At 37.2% G+C, this 23,401-nt stretch overlaps 1 protein-coding gene and 1 long non-coding RNA gene across 10 annotated transcripts in view; one reads left to right on the top strand and one right to left on the bottom strand.

Moving 5' to 3' along the window:
• Nucleotides 1-23,401, top strand: part of LOC126754493 (nephrin) — a 99,895-nt gene that overhangs the window by 20,015 nt on the left and 56,479 nt on the right. For all 7 annotated transcript variants that reach the window (XM_050466507.1, XM_050466506.1, XM_050466508.1 and 4 more), the window contains exons 5-6: nucleotides 7,278-7,448; nucleotides 22,483-22,636. In XM_050466507.1, the coding sequence (XP_050322464.1) occupies nucleotides 7,278-7,448; nucleotides 22,483-22,636 (325 nt within the window). The remainder of the gene's footprint in view (nucleotides 1-7,277; nucleotides 7,449-22,482; nucleotides 22,637-23,401) is intronic.
• LOC126754698 (uncharacterized) lies at nucleotides 131-22,551 on the bottom strand. 3 transcript variants are annotated; one of them, XR_007666377.1, is made up of 5 exons: nucleotides 22,459-22,551; nucleotides 7,378-7,446; nucleotides 7,203-7,319; nucleotides 1,029-1,167; nucleotides 131-946 (listed from the first exon to the last, which is right to left on the bottom strand). It is a non-coding gene; the product is annotated as an uncharacterized LOC126754698 (long non-coding RNA). The 3 variants fall into 3 exon arrangements; XR_007666376.1 differs by having other exon boundaries at nucleotides 131-975; XR_007666375.1 differs by lacking the exons at nucleotides 131-946; nucleotides 1,029-1,167 and adding an exon at nucleotides 4,497-5,537.

A 23,401-nucleotide genomic window follows, 5' to 3' on the forward strand; every position in this document is an offset into this window, starting at 1 on the left:
GCAGATGAGCGGAATGGGTACATTGCCTAAATGCCATTGATTGATAAAATATAAAGTACCTTTGAAAACATTTAAAAAGAGTACGTACCAATAATTATAGCTTTAATATATTGAGTAATCGTATTTCTAATCAAGCTTGAATTTTATTTTTATTTTTATAATGAACCAAATATATTACATTTTGATCGACCACTTTTTGCCATTTTCCCGCTAGTCCGATGGTGCAAGGTCAGGGCTATATGGTGGATGCATCAAAACTTCCCACCCAAGCTTTTCCAGTTTTTGCCGAGTAATCAAAGATGTGTGTGGTTTAGCGATGTCTTTCTGTTGATCAGCTCTGGTCGGATTTTTTCGATTGCTTGCTTCAATTTCTTAACTTGCTGACAATAAAACGTAGAATCAATCGTTCGACCAGGCTGGAGCAGCTTATAGTGGATGATTCCTTTTCAATCTCACCAAACACTCAGCATAACCTTTTGAGGCGTCAATCTTGGCTTCGTTGTCTTCACCACGCTTGGACCATGATCGTTTCCGCACATTATTGTCGTATTTGATCCATTTTCGTTTCCTGTTACCATTCGCTTCAGAAATGGTTCGATTACATTTCGTTTCAGCAAGAATCGCAGATCGGTCCATTAAATTTTTCAATGAAAATTCATGTGGTACCCAAACATCGAGCTCCTCTTTGTAGCCAGCTGTTTTTAAATGGTTTAAAACCGTTTGATGATGAGTGTTAAGTTCCTTATCGATGTCATGACTGCTTATGTTCTGGTCAATCTTTTCCATAATTTCATCGACTTTTTCAAGGATATGTCGACCATAGTGAGGTGCATCGTTCACCTTGAAATTTCCAGAACGGAAGCGAACGAACCACTGTTGTGCTACACGAACTGATACATCATCGTCTCCGTAAACTTCACAAATTTCATCGAAATATAGAGAATTTCTTCATTATTTTTATTAATTTTTGACCAGCTGTAAATTCCCGAATTTAATTTTTTTTAGTTAATTGAAGCTTAAAATCTCACCTTTTCAACACTATATGGTATGACACGTGATTGGAAGCACTGGAGATATACGACTGGAACGACATCTATTGACAAAAGACTTTTTCGACTACCCAATATAATCCATTCAAGCGAAACCTCCAAACACATCTTTTCGACACTGTTTAGAATAATGTGAAAATTGGTGGGATCGATATAAAGATAAATACATAACTAAATGCGGCAGAAACATTTAATTTTACATCCAGGATGGTAAAAGAGAGCTTTATGGGACCCGTTGTCAAAATTGGTAGATGGACGTGGTACCGCCCACATTACTGCACAAATAATGTCTTTAATGTCCGAAAATTGAGAAATCAGCTGAGGCGGACTCTATACCGAATGTGTGAGATATTTAATTGAAAATCGCAGAGAATCCTTTTTTGATAATAATATGTTTGTATGTTGAAAATCGGTTTTAGTCAAAGTCAGTCCCGTTGCATATGTGAAAATTCTTACAATTCATTTATTTGAAGTTATATTGAACAAGTACAATATTCTTAACGGTCTCAACTGAGAGGCGGTTAAGCTCGTTACTCCACTGTGTACTGATTAAGGAAAAAATACGCTTGCAATTTGCTTTGTGACCAGGGATAGACAACAAATACTGAACTATTATCAAGATTTCGGAAAAGGAATTAGCGTTCTTATTAGCTTTGAAGTATTGACACAGCTGGTCATTAACAGATTGCTCAAAAAATTCATATTTCTCGGTCATTTCCATGCGACGGTATACATGTATGTATTAAATATATGGGTAGGGTTACCATATTACCAGATTTGTCAGGGAATTCCCTGAATTTGACCTTCGGCACTGATTCCCTGATTTCCGTGAAAAATGCAATGATTCCCTGGTTCCTGGTTATGAGCACCACAGTGTTTTAGTCTACTTGGGCATTTTGAATTTGCGCGCCACGCGTAGGAAGCATTTGCATGAATCATATCATTCATGGTTGCGTTCCAAAACTCAACCGAGTTCAACTCGCACAGGAATTTTATACCGAAAAAAACCAGGGAATCAGTGCATTTTTTACGGAAATCAGGGAATCAGTGCCAAAGGTCAAATTCAGGGAATTCCCTGACAAATCAGGTAATATGGTAACCCTACCCATATATTTAACAGAAATATTTTCGAACTGACTTTATTCCGCATTAATCGTCCAGCCAGTATGTGGATTAGCTTAATAAAATTAAGTGAGTGTGGTTTTCTAAGAACTGTGTATCTTTTTGCATAAAATGAATAAAATTGGAGGAAAACTTAGCATTACCATATAACTTATTTTAAGATTTTCAAACATCTGGTTGACTTTACTCCTTATGTATTGTTGATGGTATTGATGTACCCTAATTGTGTGTATTCAGATAGCATCTTTTTCCGTTAATAATTTGTAGTACTGCCAAAAATAGATAAAATCATTTCAATACTACTCCTATATTTCATATACCTAATATAAAGTTTTCAAACTTCCGGATATCTTAATAATGTACTTATGAGTCAATATTTAAAATATCTTAGCAAATTAAACTGAACGTATAATATTGGATATACAAGTACTACGAGTCTACGAATTGCACTAATGCATGTAACTAATGATTTTCGTTTTTATAATCTTGCAACATGTTGCTACAGAGTATAATATTTTTGTTCACCTAATGGTTGTATGTATCACCTAAAAATAATATATAAATATAGGGTTAAATATGTATATATAAATAATCAGGAGACGAGTTGAAATCCAAGTGACTGTCTGTATGTCCGTCTATGCAAGCGATAACTTAAAAAAAATCGTATTTCTCTAGTGAGGACGATCTTGTAGATGGGCGTAATTGGACCATTGCCAACCCCAAACAAGTAAGGAAGGGCTAAGTTCGGGTGTCACCGAACATTTTATACTCTCGCATGATAAAGTGATAATCGAGATTGCATTATACGTCATTTATGTACATATTTTTCAAATACCGTATTTTTGTAAAGTTTTATTCCGCTATCATCATTGGTTCCTAATGTATATATTATACAGAGAAGGCATCAGATGGAATTCAAAATAGCGTTATATCGGAAAAAGGCGTGGTTGTGAACCGATTTCACCCATATTTCGTACATGTCATCAGGGTGTTAAGAAAATATTATATACCGAATTTCATTGAAATCGGCCTAGTAGTTCCTGAGATATGGTTTTTGGTCCATAAGTGGGCGAGGCCACGCCCATTTTCAATTTAAAAAAACCTGGGTGCAGCTTCCTTCTGCAATTTCTTCCGTAAAATTTAGTGTTTCTGACGTTTATTGTTAGTCGGTTAACACACTTTTAGTGATTTTCAACATAACCTTTGTATGGGAGGTGGGCGTGGTTATTATCCGATTTCTTCCATTTTTGAACTGTATATGGAAATGCCTGAAGAAAACGACTCTGTAGAGTTTGGTTGAGAGAGCTATAGTAGTTTCCGAGATATGTACAAAAAACTTAGTAGGGGACGGGGCCATGCCCACTTTTCCAAAAAAATTACGTCCGAATATGCCCCTCCCTAATGCGATCCTTTGTGCCAAATTTCACTTTAATATCTTTATTTGTGGCTTAGTTATGACACTTTATAGGTTTTCGGTTTCCGCCATTTTGTGGGCGTGGCAGTGGGCCGATTTTGCCCATCTTCGAACTTAACCTTCTTATGGAGCCAAGAAATACGTGTAACAAGTTTCATCATGATATCTCAATTTTTACTCAAGTTACAGCTTGCACGGACGGACGGACGGACAGACAGACATCCGGATTTCGCTCTACTCGTCACCCTGATCATTTTGGTATATATAACCCTATATCTGACTCTTTTAGTTTTAGGACTTACAAACAACATTAATAACAACAACAAAACTATAATAATCTCCTTAGCAACATTGTTGCGAGAGTATAAAAATGACGATAAACGAAAATCTATAAAATGCCATAACTAAGCGCTTAATTAAGATATAAAACTATAACAAATAACGGTTTTGTTAAAAACTTGTGTCATAAAACAATAAATTAATACGTTAGAGACATTAAATTTTACACTTGGGACGATACAGGAAAACTTTATAGGAGCCGGGGTAAAAAACGCAGGATGGGCGTGGCACAGCCCACACATTTTGGTGAAAATTTGGACCAAATTTAGTATATAGTATAACATTATCTCGATATTTTTATGTTCCAGTGTGAAAATGAGCGGAATGCTATTACTTCCCATATAACACAATTAACACCAAAAATATATGTACATATCAGGATAAAACTTTACGCGATTAGTGTCTCTGACATCTGCCACGTTATAACTAAAAATTTTCCAATCCACAACGGACCAAAATTATCTAAGCCCCTATATATGTACCTAATACAAATATTTTCGAAATTCCGGATGACTTTATATCTAATATAGTAACCAACATGTGAGTAACCTCAATAAAAATGAGATAGCATGTTTACTTACAACAGTATATTTAAATAAATCTATATAAAACGGATAAAATTGTGCTCAAACTTGACCTACATATATCCCATGTAACTAATAATATAATTTTTGGAAATCCGGCTGACTTTACTCCATATGATTGGTGATGACCTTAAAGAAACTCGGGAAATATTTTATTAGTGTATGACTTGTTAAAATCGGGTCAATAATTCCTCCAACTCCTATATTCTACAAATAATGATTTTCCTTTTCTGACAAACCTTATGCCTAACATGTCGATCAGTGAATAAGTTATATATACATACTTACATATGTATATGATCAAATTGAAAGGTGAATTTTTCATTTATACTTCGCGTGTTTTTCGAATGAGTACATTTTTTTTCTGTAATTTAGTAGTACTGTTAGTGACATCTATGATAAATTTCACGTCAGAATATTCATTAGTATTTGTTATACGCGTCGTTTTGTGAGGCTCTAAAAGTGAATTCTTCGATTTTTACTATGTCTGAATTTATTGAACAAAGAAGTGCGATCATGCATAATACTGCATTGATTATTCGTGATCATTTCGCCACATTTTAAACTAATACCGTGCCACAACCAACGCATTCGCCTGATTTAGCTTCGTATAACTTCTGGCCATTCAGCAAATTCACATGACCACTCCGAGGACGCCGCTTTGGCTCAATTGAGGATATAAAAGCTGAATCGAAGAAGGCTCTGATGGCCATCACGACAGAGGATTTTTCCAGGTGCTAAGATGACTGGAAAATTTGTTGGCATAAGTGTATTGCAGCGGTAGGAGATTACTTTGAAGGAGATGAAATGGACAAAATTCACCTTTCAACTTGATCACAGCTATATACTTATAATTGCTTGGACTCCGATTATCTGGTTGACATTTAGCGCTTTGAGATATTTCCCTGGCTTTGATTCTGGCGAGTTGCAAGAGTGTAGAATATTCAGTTGCACACGAACTTAGCACTTCCTTACTTGTTTTCAGAATAAAGTTTTGCCAACCGCTGAAGGTATTTGCCCGGCTTTGATCTTTAATATAAAGTTTTACAATTATCTAAATGTACATCTTTGGGTTTTTTCAAGATTATAAAGGTTTTCAAATTGTTTAAACTATGAAATGTTATTTAGATATGTATATCACTTGTAGCTTATTATATGAAAAAATTAACGGCATGGTGTAATGTTTAAATTAAGTTAAGGTATTTACAAGGTGTGTTCCAAAGGTGCTCAGAATCCAACATTCGAAAGACATCATGTCACCGATTATTTGACCAAAAATCACATTTTAACCATTAACCACTCCCCGTACTCACCTGATATGGCACTGTTGGATTTCTTCCTTTTCGGAAAAATGCATTTGCCCATGACAGGAAAGCGTTATGCAGGCGTAGAGGCCATTCAAATGGCTTGCACCGGCATAATGGCGGCAATACCGGTCAACGAGCTAAAATACTCGTTCGACATGCTTTTGGACCGTGCAAAAAGCTGTATTGAAGCAGAAGGCAACTATTTTGAATAAAATAAATTAATTTTGCCGAAAAAGCCCTTTTATCTGTTTTTTTAAGTCCTGTTTGCTTTGGAACGCACCTTGTGTATAATATGAATCACTTCAAAATTTTAGTGTCTAGAATAAACTTCTGTGTCATATAAAATATGAGGTGTTTAGAACATGAACTTAGCCCTTAACCCAGTTTTGAACACGTATACCCCGAACTTGCAGGTATTTTAACACATTTTATAATACTATCTTAGAATGTTGTAATTAATATTTTAATAAAAATACCTAATTTTCTTAAATGTCGAAAGACAATTATAGAAAAGTGAAATTGTACTTTGAATACTCATTTGAATACTTTTATTCTTTAAAAATCATATTATATTCAGCTCTATGTATCACGCAATCCATCGTATACTATTTTTTCGGGAAAGCTATCGTACAAATTGAACAATTCCGAACGTAAGTTCGAAATTCGTAGAGTGGCAGTTAGCGGATCTATATTTTGTTCGTAAATTCAATTTGAATATAGTCGATTTCAGTGTTATTTATCAAAATTTAAATTTTTTTTCTACCCTGTATATTTTGAAAAGTCAAAATTCAGAATTATCGATTTTTTCGAAGATTTTTTGGAGAGGGAAAGAAATACATAATTTATAAGCGAAATTTCTAGTGTTTATAGTTATATATTTAAACATCATTCGTAAATTTTTTTTATAGAAAATCTTTTATATTTTGCCTTTGAGAAGCAATTGCCCGATGCATCTCAATCTCTATCTGAAACAAAAAATTCAAAGAGTTTCATATTTGTTCATAACTTATCTTCTAGTTAAACTAAGAAAATTCCAAAAATAGTGTAAAGTTCTACAAGTTTAAAAATATGTTCAAACTTGACTTTTCTTTTTTTTTAGTTAAAATAGAAGATAATTTAATGCCAAAGATAATAAACTTTGCCCCAATTCCATACGACTTTTAATTTTTTCTATCCTGCCCGCCAATTAAGAAAAATCGAGAAATCGCGCTCATATACCTGATAGACGCTCGGCCACTATTTTTATTTCATATTCTTAGATAATTTTTTAAATAGACTTAAGCAAAAAAAAAATCAATTTTTGAAGCTTCTAAACCGGGCTCCCCCCTTAAGTCTGGTAACAAAAGTTTCGAATTTACATGCATTACATTTACATTTGTATTCTTACCTTTGTTGCGTTGGATTGCGTGACAGCGCTGATTAGTGAAAGATTTCTAAGATCTGTTCCATTCCATATTTTTAGGTCGCGTTGATAAAATTGAAGAGACTTCCTCAAAACGCTACACTACAAAATCGACATTAAATATAAAACCAAGTGCCGATGATGATTTTATGGAATATACCTGTCAAGCGAAGCATAAGGCGTTGCCTCCAGATATGCCGTTGCGGTCGACCGTTCAGCTTTCCGTTCTCTGTAAGTAAATAGTAGTTTGAAATGAAAAAAAATTATTTCCAATTTTATTTTAGCCTATTAACGTTTCTGTAAACCCTTATGTATAAATATAATTATAGTACTTGAATTGGTCATTCATAAGAAATGGTTTCATGCTCTCGCAACCTAACGGCCTAAATATATATATATATATAAATGATCAAGACGGCGAGAAAAGCCCGTACAAGCGATAAATTGAGTTAAAATTAGTAGATGGGCGTAATCGGACCACTGCCACCTCCACAAAATGCCATTAATCAAACACGTATAAAGTGCCATATCTAAGCACAAAATTATGATATTAAAGTGTAAATTGGCACAGACAATTATAGTAGCACCTGCGGGCAAAAAATTTTGAAAAAATTAAGCTACAATAGCCAATTTCAACCAAATTCGGTAGGTAATATTATCTTGATATCCCTACATTAAAATTTAAATTCAAGGTGATTCTTTAACTTTTCGGTATACAAGTCAAGAACCAATCAATGTATCCGGATAAAACTTTGCACGAATAGTGTCTATGAGATGTGCCACCTTATGACCAATAATTGTTCAAATCGTACTAAAACTGTTCAACCCTCATATACCGAATATGTGGACCCCAGTTCTTAATATAGTTAAATCTATATCTATTATTCGAAGAAAATCCTTTCTTGATAAAGTATGTCTGTATGACAAAAATGGTTTGAATCAGATCAATCAGATCCTTAGCCCTAATGGAAAGATTTTCGAACTTCCGGCTTACTAAAATTGAGAGATGAGTAAAATAGCTTAATGCTGAAATTATTCTAACAAATCATATACCAAGGATGTCGGTAAGTGACGTTGGTCCAATCTTCATATTCCTAATATAATGAATTCCGATCTTCTGTTCATTAGATGATGATTCACAATCATTTACGATTTCGTCGAACAACGAATGTTGAATTATTTCGAACACCTGAAGGTATTTTCCCGGCTTGATTCTGGCAAGTTGCAAGGGTTTGAAATGTTCGATAACCCCAAATTAGCCCTCCTTATTTGTTAATATTGTTTTTTGCATGTGCCATGAGTATACCCAATGCCTTCTTCATTATAACATCTCAAGGTTCTTAGTCCTCCATTTCTATCTCTCAAGTTAAAAATTAGTTAGTTAATATGGATTGCAAAAATATTGACCAATTATAATATGTTGATCAGCTTTAAATTCAATTATTGTATATTATATGCTATATAATGTAAAGCGTATTTCGATATATACTTATGTATGTACATATATTACTACCACACATCTACACATGTATGCATACGGATGAATGGCTAAAAGAGTGCTATAATTTGTTATACATATATTACTTGTATATAATATAAAATTTTTAATTTTTTTTATTATTTATATACATATATGATTGTTTCCTTTTAAGTATAATGAAGTATTAGCAGGTTATATGTGATACAATCAGCATTATTTCAGCTATATTTTATATCAACTTCATTTACACGAGTATTCGGTAAAACAATATATACTTACATACATATTATTCCTAATACGCACAAACAAGTTGAGATAAAGCCGCCATCGTCAAAACCGCCCCCATTTTTTTTGCTTTCGACATTTTCATGTCGAATAAATTAAACTCTTTCGATGAATGTTGTTGCGAAATAAAAATCAACCATTATGTGATTAAATCTATTCAATATTACTAATCTATGTACATATTTGCATGCCTATGTATTGTATATTATTTTAATTTTTTGGGGTAACTCTGAGGTATACGCCCGAAAATTTAATATTTTTCATAAAAATTGTACTGGTTAATCGGCATCGGCGATTGCGATGTTACAAATAAATCTAGAACGTATGGGTCTATTAAGATAAATCCGGAGTTGCATGTTTCCGCGAAGGAAATTGACAGGTGTCAGAAAAGCAATTACGTTCAATAGACGATGATACCACTAACCACGCTGGTAAATAAGCTTCAATTGTATGTATGCATGTTCACCTGATCGTCAATTAAAACAAAGTTTGATTGCTATCTCGTTCTGAACCAATCGTTGCTCACAATAGTAATATTACTTGTGGGGTATTCCATACCAAATCGACCACTTTTGAACCCGACCCCTTTAGATTTTGCTGAATCCATCTTTTTCTACCCTTTGAAAAACATTTTTGAGATTTTTTTCAAAATTTTTTGTCCAATTTCAAAAAAAGTTATGAATTTTTCAAAAAAAGCCCTTTTTATTTTCAAATAGCCATAACTTTTGTAGAAATTGACTTTTGGGGACCTTTTTTTAAATTTTTGTTTTTGAATTAACTTTTCGGGAAAATACACGAAAAAAATTTAACACGATCAATTATATAAAATAAGCTGTTTTTTTAAGTAAAATCGTCATTTTTTGGAAGTTCGCCATTTTTTGAAAGTTCGCCATTTTTTTTTTTTGTTTTTTCCTAAAAAAAACTACAATTAATTTGACAACTATCCCTGCTAATCCCGGAGTGGGCCGATTTTTTTTTTATTTTTTTTATTTATTTAAAAAAAATTGTCAAATTTTCAAAAATTTTTGGAGCTTCAGGACAGCTATCGCTAGACATACCGATATTTTTCTGCATTATGATATTAAATTTATTTCTTCTCCTTTTGACTCACACAAATTTCCTAAATTATCCGAAAAAATACTTTTGTATACTCCTAGTGGCTGAAAATTGTATCGACATATTTTGAAAAATTTTTTAATAATTTGGTATTTAGTTCTTCTTCTTCTTTTCGCTACGTGGCGCCAATTGGATATTCCAAGCGAAGCCAGGTCCTTCTCCACTTGGGCCTTCCAACGGAGTGAAGGTCCTCCTCTTCCTCTGCTTCCCCCGGCGGGTATTGCGTCGAATACTTTCAGAGCTGGAATGTTTTCATCCATCCGGACAACATGACCTAGCCAGCGTAGCCGCTGTCTTTTAATTCGCTGAACTATGTCAATGTCGTCGTATATCTCGTGCAGCTCACCGTTCCATCGAATGCGATATTCGTCGTGGCCAATGCGCAAAGGACCATAAATCTTTCGCAGAACCTTTTTTTTGGGTCGGAAACCGAATATACCCGTGCTAAGGCATGCCTGTCGTAAGAGGCGACTAATATCCTGGCTACCGGTCCAGAGCTGTATGGAAGCTCAACTGGTAGTAGCTTTGGCTACGAGGTCTGACCGGAGACTTAATTCTGGTACCACGGGGAGCAGTTGCCCTTGTAGGTAACTCCAATCTGCTCATTGGGTTTGGCCCTTTGTGGAGATTCGTGGTGGTTGTGGTTAAAACCCAAATGCGGGAAGAACTGACCTTGTCAGTTGAATGTGGAGTTGCATTGCAACCGGGTGCCGGACCCAAAGCACGGCAGAGGTTTTAGATGGGCCTCGAACCCTACCAAGGTGGTTAGTGTGTCCATGCCACACTGCCAATTGGTACTGAAAATGCTTAGCATTCTCAGGGCGCTGATCAACACATTATTTTGGTCCGCTGTGCTTTTGAGCGCCGTGGAGTAAGGTTGTCGTCAGCAGGTACCCACGTTAAACACACCGCATGTTGTCAACAGTGACGTGGGTGCCTAGTCCCGAGTACGACGACTGTTTGTTTGATGACAGGAGATATTTCATCTTGCCCTCGTTCACTGCCAGACCCATTTTCTGTGCTTCCTTGTCCAGCCTGGAGAAAGCAGAACTAACGGCGCGGGTGTTGAGGCCGATGATATCAATATCATCGGCATACGCCAGCAGCTGTACACTCTTATAGAAGATTGTACCTTCTCGGTTTAGTTCTGCAGCTCGAACTATTTTCTCCAGAAGAAGGTTGAAGAAGACACATGAAGGAGAGTCGCCTTGTCTGAAACCTCTCGTTTGGTATCGAACGGCTCGGAGATGTCCTTCCCGATCCTGACCAAACTTTTAGTGTTGCTCAACGTCAGTTTACATAGCCGTATAAGTTTTGCGGGGATACCAAATTCAGACATCGCGGCATAAAGGCCGACATCATGCTGTCGACGAAGAAGTGGTTTGTGTCGATCCTCTTTTCACGGGTTTTTTCCAAGATTTGGCGCATGGTGAATATCTGCTCAGTTGTTAATTTTCTAGGAGTAAAGCCACACTGATAAGGCCCAATGAGTTTGTTGACGGTGGGCTTTAATCTTTCACACAATACGCTCGATAGAACCTTATATGCGATGTTGAGGAGGCTAATCCCACGGTAGTTGGCGCAGATTGTGGGGTCTCCTTTTTATGGATTGGGCATAGCACACTTAAATTCCAATCGTTGGGCATACTTTCGTCCGACCATATTTTACAAAGAAGCTGATGCATGCTCCTTATCAGTTCTTCGCCGCCGTGTTTGAATAGCTCGGCCGGTAATCCATCGGCCCCCGCCACTTTGTTGTTCTTCAGGCGGGTAATTGCTATTCGATCTTCTTCATGGTCGGGCAATGGAACGTCTGCTCCATCGTCATCGATTGGGGAATCGGGTTCGCCTTCTCCTGGCGTTGTGCGTTCACTGCCATTCAGCAGGCTGGAGAAGTGTTCCCTCCATAATTTAAGTATGCTCTGGGCATCGGTTATTAGATCACCTTTGGGGGTTCTACAAGAGTATGCTCCGGTCTTGAAACCTTCTGTAAGCCGCCGGATTTTTTCGTAGAATTTTCGAGCATTACCCCTGTCGGCCAGATTATCTAGCTCTTCGTACTCACGCATTTCGGCCTCTTTCTTCTTCTGTCTACAAATGCGTCTCGCTTCCCTCTTCAACTCTCGGTATCTATCCCATCCCGCACCTTTAGTGGTCGATCGTAACGTTGCGAGGTAGGCAGCCTGTTTTCTCTCCGCTGCGACACGGCACTCCTCGTCGTACCAGCTATTTTTTTGCATTTTCCGAAAACTAATGGTTTCGGTTGCAGCTGTACGTAAGGAGCTTGAAATGCCGTCCCACAGTTCCCTTATACCGAGTTGTTGACGAGTGCTCACAGAGAGCAGGAGTGCAAGCCGAGTAGAAAATCGTTCGGCTGTCTGTAGTGATTGCAGCTTCTCGACGTCGAACCTTCCTTGTGTTTGTTGACGTGCGTTTTTTGCTGCACAGAGGCGGGTGCGAATCTTGGCTGCAACAAGATAGTGGTCCGAGTCGATGTTAGGACTTCGGAGCGCACGCACATCGAAAACACTGGAGACGTGTCTTCCGTCTATCACAACATGATCGATCTGGTTGGCAGTTTTTCGATCCGGAGACAGCCATGTAGCTTGATGAATCTTTTTATGCTGGAATCTAGTACTACAGATAACCATATTTCGGGCCCCGGCGAAGTCGATCAGCTTTAACCCATTTGGGGATGTTTCGTCGTGGAGGCTGAATGTACCGACCGTAGTATCAAAGATACCTTCTTTACCCACCCTGGCGTTAAAGTCGCCAAGCACGATTTTGACATCGTGGCGGGGGCAGCTCTCATAAGTGCGCTCCAAGCACTCATAAAAGACATCTTTGGTCACATCGTCTTTCTCTTCCGTCGGGGCGTGGGCGCAAATCAGCGATATGTTGAAGAACCTCGCTTTGATGCGGATTGTGGCTAGACGTTCATTCACCGCCGTGAATGATAGTACTCGGCGACGGAGTCTCTCTCCCACCACGAATCCAACACCAAACTTGCGCTCCTTTATATGGCCACTGTAGTAAATGTCACAAGGACCTACTCGTATCTGTCCCTGTCCCGTCCATCGCATTTCTTGGACGGCGGTGATGTCAGCCTTTATTTTTGCGAGGACATCCACCAGCTGGGCAGCGGCACCTTCCCAATTAAGGGTCCGGACATTCCAGGTGCATGCCCTCAAATCGTAGTCCTTATTTCGTTTGCCATGATCGTCATCAAAAGGGGGGTCTCTCATCCGAGACTGTTTTTTCTTTTTCATTGGTACTGGTTTTTACGTGGCGAGTCCCAAACCCAGCGCACAACCCTATGTAGGGGATGTTTTGCCTTCTCACATTAGCTCGCCTTCGAACGGATGTTCTTAGGCTACCCAGAGGATACTTGGTCAAGGACCGGAAGTAGTGAGCTGCTTGAGCCATGTGTAAAAGAATCGTTTCTGGCCACTCCCAAGTGAATGGCGATCAGAGAACTTTCCTCACATGCGTGAACTTCTACACATGACTCCATCCTCCTTGGTATTTAGTTACTTAGGAAATTTTTGACTATTATCATCAAATTGTTCCAAGCTTCAATTTCCGGTATAGTCATAATCGAGATAAAATCTGTATCTACATTAGTTGCCGTATGTGATGACATCGGGTATTTTCTATAACTGTAATTAAAATAATATTACAGGGATAATTTTAAGAAAACAATTTTGGGGCAGATTTTCACTCTAACATTCACTTCCCTTGATATAATAAACCGAGTCTGGCAATTTGGCAACATCATTATATCTCACAATGTTTGAAATCCAAATGGAGACTTTCATTAAATAAAACAGAACATTTTTAGTATCACAGAACTCTAACCCTTTCAGCCCCAAAGTTGCTTATAAGCAACTTCTATATATGTTTGACATCGGTTAAAAAGTCAAATACACAAAAACTTTTTAAAATAACATCTTATTGATCAACTTGATGATCAATAAGATGATGATCATGATCATCAAGTTGATTAATAAGATGTCTATTTTAAAGAAGTTTTTGTGTATTTGACTTTTTAAACTTTGCCTGTGGGGCTGAAAGGGCTAATAATGATGGAAAAAATAAATATTATTTGGTACTAACAGAGCCGCGAATTAGTCAAAATATAAGATATGCAATAATCATAATCAGAATAGCACATTAAATACTTAAATGAATAAATTCGTAATGGGAACACTTGAAAACATCTAAATTTATATATCTATCGAACAAAAAAAATTATTATTTTTTGCTGTGTTATACATAATAGTCGAACAAAAAAAATTATTATTTTTTGCTGTGTTATACATAATAGTCGGAAATTTCACACATTTTCGAAATGAAGTAGTAGTATATTCAATATTATACGTTAACTGAATTTTCCTAACACATCTTACATATGTATTGATAATGGAATAATGTCAAGTACCAAATTGGATTGAAATTGGTCTAGTAATTTCTTACAGTTATAGAACGATCTACAAAAAATGATTTTTTTTAGTCAACTCGCTCAAAATTTATTCGGGATCAAGCTTATATCGGTTGCATTGTATTAAACATCACACTAACAAAAATACAATATTCCTGCTATTTACATGGGAAATCAAAAATCACAGTGAGCCACCTGTTAATTTAATATTAAGAGCTTAAACTTTACCAGAATTGTTCATTTCAAAAGATATTTTCTCTATATCTAAGGAACACAATTTTGTTTTTGGCTGCGATTTAGAATAGCATCCCCCGATCGGGGTTAAAATGGGTATGTACGGATAGAGGAGGTCCTCCAGATCAAGAATATATATACATATAGTTGCCGCTGACTTATATGGGTTTTTGAGATATTTGCATTTAAAGTTAAAAAAATAAACTATTTAAAACGCGTGTTTCCACCTTTGTGGAGATTCGTGGTGGTTGTGGTTAAAACCCAAATGCGGGAAGAACTGACCTTGTCAGTTGAATGTGGAGTTGCATTGCAACCGGGTGCCGGACCCAAAGCACGGCAGAGGTTTTAGATGGGCCTCGAACCCTACCAAGGTGGTTAGTGTGTCCATGCCACACTGCCAATTGGTACTGAAAATGCTTAGCATTCTCAGGGCGCTGATCAACACATTATTTTGGTCCGCTGTGCTTTTGAGCGCCGTGGAGTAAGGTTGTCGTCAGCAGGTACCCACGTTAAACACACCGCATGTTGTCAACAGTGACGTGGGTGCCTAGTCCCGAGTACGACGACTGTTTGTTTGATGACAGGAGATATTTCATCTTGCCCTCGTTCACTGCCAGACCCATTTTCTGTGCTTCCTTGTCCAGCCTGGAGAAAGCAGAACTAACGGCGCGGGTGTTGAGGCCGATGATATCAATATCATCGGCATACGCCAGCAGCTGTACACTCTTATAGAAGATTGTACCTTCTCGGTTTAGTTCTGCAGCTCGAACTATTTTCTCCAGAAGAAGGTTGAAGAAGACACATGAAGGAGAGTCGCCTTGTCTGAAACCTCTCGTTTGGTATCGAACGGCTCGGAGATGTCCTTCCCGATCCTGACCAAACTTTTAGTGTTGCTCAACCTCAGTTTACATAGCCGTATAAGTTTTGCGGGGATACCAAATTCAGACATCGCGGCATAAAGGCCGACATCATGCTGTCGACGAAGAAGTGGTTTGTGTCGATCCTCTTTTCACGGGTTTTTTCCAAGATTTGGCGCATGGTGAATATCTGCTCAGTTGTTGATTTTCTATTTCCAAACTGATAAGGCCCAATGAGTTTGTTGACGGTGGGCTTTAATCTTTCACACAATACGCTCGATAGAACCTTATATGCGATGTTGAGGAGGCTAATCCCACGGTAGTTGGCGCAGATTGTGGGGTCTCCTTTTTTTGGATTGGGCATAGCACACTTAAATTCCAATCGTTGGGCATACTTTCGTCCGACCATATTTTACAAAGAAGCTGATGCATGCTCCTTATCAGTTCTTCGCCGCCGTGTTTGAATAGCTCGGCCGGTAATCCATCGGCCCCCGCCACTTTGTTGTTCTTCAGGCGGGTAATTGCTATTCGATCTTCTTCATGGTCGGGCAATGGAACGTCTGCTCCATCGTCATCGATTGGGGAATCGGGTTCGCCTTCTCCTGGCGTTGTGCGTTCACTGCCATTCAGCAGGCTGGAGAAGTGTTCCCTCCATAATTTAAGTATGCTCTGGGCATCGGTTATTAGATCACCTTTGGGGGTTCTACAAGAGTATGCTCCGGTCTTGAAACCTTCTGTAAGCCGCCGCATTTTTTCGTAGAATTTTCGAGCATTACCCCTGTCGGCCAGATTATCTAGCTCTTCGTACTCACGCATTTCGGCCTCTTTCTTCTTCTGTCTACAAATGCGTCTCGCTTCCCTCTTCAACTCTCGGTATCTATCCCATCCCGCACCTTTAGTGGTCGATCGTAACGTTGCGAGGTAGGCAGCCTGTTTTCTCTCCGCTGCGACACGGCACTCCTCGTCGTACCAGCTATTTTTTTGCATTTTCCGAAAACTAATGGTTTCGGTTGCAGCTGTACGTAAGGAGCTTGAAATGCCGTCCCACAGTTCCCTTATACCGAGTTGTTGACGAGTGCTCACAGAGAGCAGGAGTGCAAGCCGAGTAGAAAATCGTTCGGCTGTCTGTAGTGATTGCAGCTTCTCGACGTCGAACCTTCCTTGTGTTTGTTGACGTGCGTTTTTTGCTGCACAGAGGCGGGTGCGAATCTTGGCTGCAACAAGATAGTGGTCCGAGTCGATGTTAGGACTTCGGAGCGCACGCACATCGAAAACACTGGAGACGTGTCTTCCGTCTATCACAACATGATCGATCTGGTTGGCAGTTTTTCGATCCGGAGACAGCCATGTAGCTTGATGAATCTTTTTATGCTGGAATCTAGTACTACAGATAACCATATTTCGGGCCCCGGCGAAGTCGATCAGCTTTAACCCATTTGGGGATGTTTCGTCGTGGAGGCTGAATGTACCGACCGTAGTATCAAAGATACCTTCTTTACCCACCCTGGCGTTAAAGTCGCCAAGCACGATTTTGACATCGTGGCGGGGGCAGCTCTCATAAGTGCGCTCCAAGCACTCATAAAAGACATCTTTGGTCACATCGTCTTTCTCTTCCGTCGGGGCGTGGGCGCAAATCAGCGATATGTTGAAGAACCTCGCTTTGATGCGGATTGTGGCTAGACGTTCATTCACCGCCGTGAATGATAGTACTCGGCGACGGAGTCTCTCTCCCACCACGAATCCAACACCAAACTTGCGCTCCTTTATATGGCCACTGTAGTAAATGTCACAAGGACCTACTCGTATCTGTCCCTGTCCCGTCCATCGCATTTCTTGGACGGCGGTGATGTCAGCCTTTATTTTTGCGAGGACATCCACCAGCTGGGCAGCGGCACCTTCCCAATTAAGGGTCCGGACATTGGTGCATGCCCTCAAATCGTAGTCCTTATTTCGTTTGCCATGATCGTCATCAAAAGGGGGGTCTCTCATCCGAGACTGTTTTTTCTTTTTCATTGGTACTGGTTTTTACGTGGCGAGTCCCAAACCCAGCGCACAACCCTATGTAGGGGATGTTTTGCCTTCTCACATTAGCTCGCCTTCGAACGGATGTTCTTAGGCTACCCAGAGGATACTTGGTCAAGGACCGGAAGTAGTGAGCTGCTTGAGCCATGTGTAAAAGAATCGTTTCTGGCCACTCCCAAGTGAATGGCGATCAGAGAACTTTCCTCACTTGCGTGAACTTCTACACATGACTCCATCCTCCTTGGTATTTAGTTACTTAGGAAATTTTTGACTATTATCATCAAATTGTTCCAAGCTTCAATTTCCGGTATAGTCATAATCGAGATAAAATCTGTATCTACATTAGTTGCCGTATGTGATGACATCGGGTATTTTCTATAACTGTAATTAAAATAATATTACAGGGATAATTTTAAGAAAACAATTTTGGGGCAGATTTTCACTCTAACATTCACTTCCCTTGATATAATAAACCGAGTCTGGCAATTTGGCAACATCATTATATCTCACAATGTTTGAAATCCAAATGGAGACTTTCATTAAATAAAACAGAACATTTTTAGTATCACAGAACTCTAACCCTTTCAGCCCCAAAGTTGCTTATAAGCAACTTCTATATATGTTTGACATCGGTTAAAAAGTCAAATACACAAAAACTTTTTTAAAATAACATCTTATTGATCAACTTGATGATCAATAAGATGATGATCATGATCATCAAGTTGATTAATAAGATGTCTATTTTAAAGAAGTTTTTGTGTATTTGACTTTTAAACTTTGCCTGTGGGGCTGAAAGGGCTAATAATGATGGAAAAAATAAATATTATTTGGTACTAACAGAGCCGCGAATTAGTCAAAATATAAGATATGCAATAATCATAATCAGAATAGCACATTAAATACTTAAATGAATAAATTCGTAATGGGAACACTTGAAAACATCTAAATTTATATATCTATCGAACAAAAAAAATTATTATTTTTTGCTGTGTTATACATAATAGTCGAACAAAAAAAATTATTATTTTTTGCTGTGTTATACATAATAGTCGGAAATTTCACACATTTTCGAAATGAAGTAGTAGTATATTCAATATTATACGTTAACTGAATTTTCCTAACACATCTTACATATGTATTGATAATGGAATAATGTCAAGTACCAAATTGGATTGAAATTGGTCTAGTAATTTCTTACAGTTATAGAACGATCTACAAAAAATGATTTTTTTTAGTCAACTCGCTCAAAATTTATTCGGGATCAAGCTTATATCGGTTGCATTGTATTAAACATCACACTAACAAAAATACAATATTCCTGCTATTTACATGGGAAATCAAAAATCACAGTGAGCCACCTGTTAATTTAATATTAAGAGCTTAAACTTTACCAGAATTGTTCATTTCAAAAGATATTTTCTCTATATCTAAGGAACACAATTTTGTTTTTGGCTGCGATTTAGAATAGCATCCCCCGATCGGGGTTAAAATGGGTATGTACGGATAGAGGAGGTCCTCCAGATCAAGAATATATATACATATAGTTGCCGCTGACTTATATGGGTTTTTGAGATATTTGCATTTAAAGTTAAAAAAATAAACTATTTAAAACGCGTGTTTCTCCGATTTATAATGCATTTTACACTTATATTTTATACTTTTATATCCACTAACACTTCTCTAATCCGTTTCTAATAATTTATTTTTTATTAAATAGTGCAAAAATAACTTTAATTCCATATCAAACTTTAGTTAAAATCAATTTATTCATAAAATAAGAATATGGTTGTAGACAAGAAAAAATTAGTGTTACCATATTTTGTAATGGAATAAAAATAAAAAAAATAAAGATTATGACGTCATAACTAAATTCATTGTCGTGTGATGAGTAATGTAAAATCTTTCAGAATTCTCATTATCTTGATAAATCCCGGTGTTGGATCGGGCAAAAAGGAGTTCAACGCAAAAGAACTGAGCACGCCCAGGTGTTGGTCCGACCGAGGGTTATTTTTTTGAAGCGCGGCCGGAGGCCGCCAATGCAGAAAGGAATTCTATGCGGAAAACTAATGTGTTATATATTTCCTGTCATTGTGGTATTATTTGTTTTCTTTATTTCTTTTGGTCCTTCTGCAAAATATGAACGTAAGGTAACACTAATTATTAGGTAGATTTCAACCCTTTTGTTATTGTATGAACAAAAATAAATGAACAAAAGTTAAATGTTGAATAAAAGTTATTTTTGCACTATTTAATATAAAATTAATGGTTAGAAACGAATTAGTGAAGTGTTAGTAGATATAAAAGTTAAAAAGAAATGTGGTGTCGTGAGACACCAGGTAGGATAATGTAGAATCGATACAATTTGCAAAAAAAAATTGTGCTTAATTTAATGTATGTATGTTGTCTTGATTTTTCTCTCAAATTTCGCTGATTAGTTTTTATTTAAGTACAGATAAGTATTAAGAAAATTTAGTATTTTAAGAAATAATGAATTACGTAAAATAAAAAAAATAATTCAAATTATAACTAAAAAACTAAAATAACAAAAAATATGTCTCTTTATTTTTGTTTGACACCATAAAATTACATAGGAAAATAGAAATAATTGCAAATGGTGCAAGCACAATTCTCACCCAAAACTAATTTGCATACACAATAATGTTACAGATTTTCATGCCTAATTATTTTGCAAAACCTAAATGTAGGCTATAACTAGCGATCTTACAGTCTTTTTCTTACGGGTTATTTCTTGCGGGTTATTTCTTACGGGTTTTTTCTTATGGGTTTTTTCTTACGGTTTTACTTTCACTTTTTTCAGTTAGGTCCCGCAGCAAAATCCCTATCTTCTCCAAGCCTGCCGTAAGGAACTGCCAATAATTTTTCGCTAAAATAAAACTTAAATACTACATTTTGAGCATTATAACAAAAAAACTCAAACCATTAACCAACCTGCGCCAAAACATATGCAACAATTCAACTCCCCATAAACGTACTTAGTGCAAGCACAATTTTCACCCAAAACTAATTTGCTTACACAATAATGTTACAGATTTTCATGCCTAGCGATCTTACAGTCTTTTTCTTACGGGTTTTTTCTTATGGTTTTAGTATCACATTTTTTTTCAGTTAGGTCCCGCAGTAAAATCCCTATCTTCTCCAAGCCTGCCGTAAGGAACTTCGTTCCAAAAATATAACTATAAAACTCATTATAAATGGGAGCAACACGCATTTTAAATAGTTGAATTTTTGAACTTTAAATGCAAATATCCCAAAAACCATAAATCAGCGGCAACTAAATATATATATTTTCTTAATCTGGAGGACCTCCTCTATCCATACATACCCATTTCGGGGTTAAGCCTGAAATCGGGGGATGCTATTCTAAAATTTACCCTTGTTTTTTGCCCACGCTGATGGGCATAACCGTACACTTTCTATAACATTAACGATGAAAATAAACAAATCGGAATACTATCATCTCTTCCATCTGTTTTTTCTTCACTTTTCATTATATAAAACAACCAAAACAATTAGGTTTTCAGACTAAAATTTTCAAGTATTCCTTATCTAAAAACTGTTGATATTGGACCTATCTTTAGGGTCTAAAATAGAAATTCGGTTAATATTGAGCTTTATGCCGAATATGTTAATCAATGCGTTAGTGATCTATCATAATACCGGGAGTTGTAAAAATATATGTTTATACATACATATGTACATATTACATCTTAAAACATTATACCATACCTTTTTCAAAGTATACACTAACAAGTAAGGAAGGGCTAAGTTCGGGTGTCACCGAACATTTTATACTCTCGCATAATAAAGTGATAATCGAGATTTCATTATCCGTCATTTACATATTTTTCAATTACCGTATTTGTGTAAGTTTTATTCCGCTATCATCATTGGTTCCTAATGTATATATTATACAGAGAAGGCATCAGATGGAATTCAAAATATCGTTATATTGGAAGAAGGCATGATTGTGAAACGATTTCACCCATATTTCGTACTGAGATATGGTTTTTGGTCCATAAGTGGGCGACGCCACCCCCGTTTTCAATTTTTAAAAAAAGCCTGGGTGCAGCTTCCTTCTGCCATTTCTTCCGTAAAATCTAGTGTTTCTGACGTTTTTTGTTAGTCGGTTAACGCACTTTTAGTGATTTTCAACATAACTTTTGTATGGGAGGTGGGCGTGGTTATTATCCGATTTCTTCCATTTTTGAACTGTATATGGAAATGCCTTACGGAAACGACTCTATAGAGTTTGGTTGACATAGCTATAGAAGTTTCCGAGATATGTGCACAAAACTTAGTAGGGGGCGGGGCCACGCCCACTTTTCCAAAAAAATTACGTCCAAATATGCCCCTCCCTAATGCGATCCCTTGTGCCAAATTTCACTTTAATATCTTTATTTATGGCTTAGTTATGACACTTTATAAGTTTTCAGTTTTCGCCATTTTGTGGGCGTGGCAGTGGGCCGATTTTGCCCATCTTCGAACTTAACCTTCTTATGGAGCCAAGAAATGCGTGTACCAAGTTTCATCATGATATCTCAATTTTTACTCAAGTTACAGCTTGCACGGACGGACGGACGGACGGACGGACGGACAGACAGACATCCAGATTTCAACTCTACTCGTCACCCTGATCACTTTGGTATATATAACCCTATATCTGACTCTTTTAGTTTTAGGACTTACAAACAACCGTTATGTGAACAAAACTATAATACTCTCCTTAGCAACTTTGTTGCGAGAGTATAAAAATGTTTGGTAAACGACCATACTAATAATATGTACCCTTTGTTATTGCTTATATTTTAGATCCACCAGGCCCTCCATATATCGAGGGTTATACTCAAGGCGAGATTCTGCGAAGGGGTCAAACAGTAGAATTGGTGTGTCGGAGTAGAGGTGGAAATCCACCAGCGCAATTAATTTGGTATAAGAATGGTTCTCAAATCCGAATGGCTTACAGGTGAGTAAAATGAGCAACAGAGTTTCTTGTATTAGTCAAATGAATAACATATTTATATCCGCGAACGAAGTTTAACGGCCATTAACAGTTGTACACATTAGCTGTTTTCATTTGTCGTTCATATTTGATGCTAAACTGCAGTTGTGTGTAATTATTTGATGGAAAATTGTTTAACTCAAATTCATAATCAGCACACGTCAAATACCCCACAGATTCTTAGCACAACAGTTCCAACTTTTTCCTTCAGATTTATTGAGTAGTGTTGTTTTAGCGTTTCGTGCTGTGATGCTAGAATGTAAAGGCACTACTTGTAGTTCTATTTTGAACAATTGTATACCCGTTTTATTGGGCACCACTTAAATTTGAGTTTTACCGTGGCACTCACACTGGCGATTAATATGATAGGTTAGATAAAAATGACTATCATGAAATAATTTAGTATTATAACGTGAATAACGTTCCTTTTAATAAAAATGAGGCGCCGACGAGCGAAATACGGAAATGTCTGAAAGAATGAAGGATAACGAATAGGTTATGTCTTTATTGCCTTTTTGTTAGTTGGGTAAAAACAAATGTGGTGTGGTTTTGTATTGTGTGGTGTATTGTATTAGACTGTGCCAGTGTTATACCATGTAGAGTCTTTTGTTGATAAGGTGACTTTATGCAGCACTTGGTGGAGGCTTAGAGTCGTTTAGTCATATTGTGTTTCGATATACGCTGCTCTATTTCGATATCTTAATTAGAGATACATTTATCTGTTGTAAG

This window comes from Bactrocera neohumeralis, chromosome 4 (assembly GCF_024586455.1).
Source record: "Bactrocera neohumeralis isolate Rockhampton chromosome 4, APGP_CSIRO_Bneo_wtdbg2-racon-allhic-juicebox.fasta_v2, whole genome shotgun sequence".
In the NCBI taxonomy this organism is placed as follows: Eukaryota; Metazoa; Arthropoda; class Insecta; order Diptera; family Tephritidae; genus Bactrocera; species Bactrocera neohumeralis.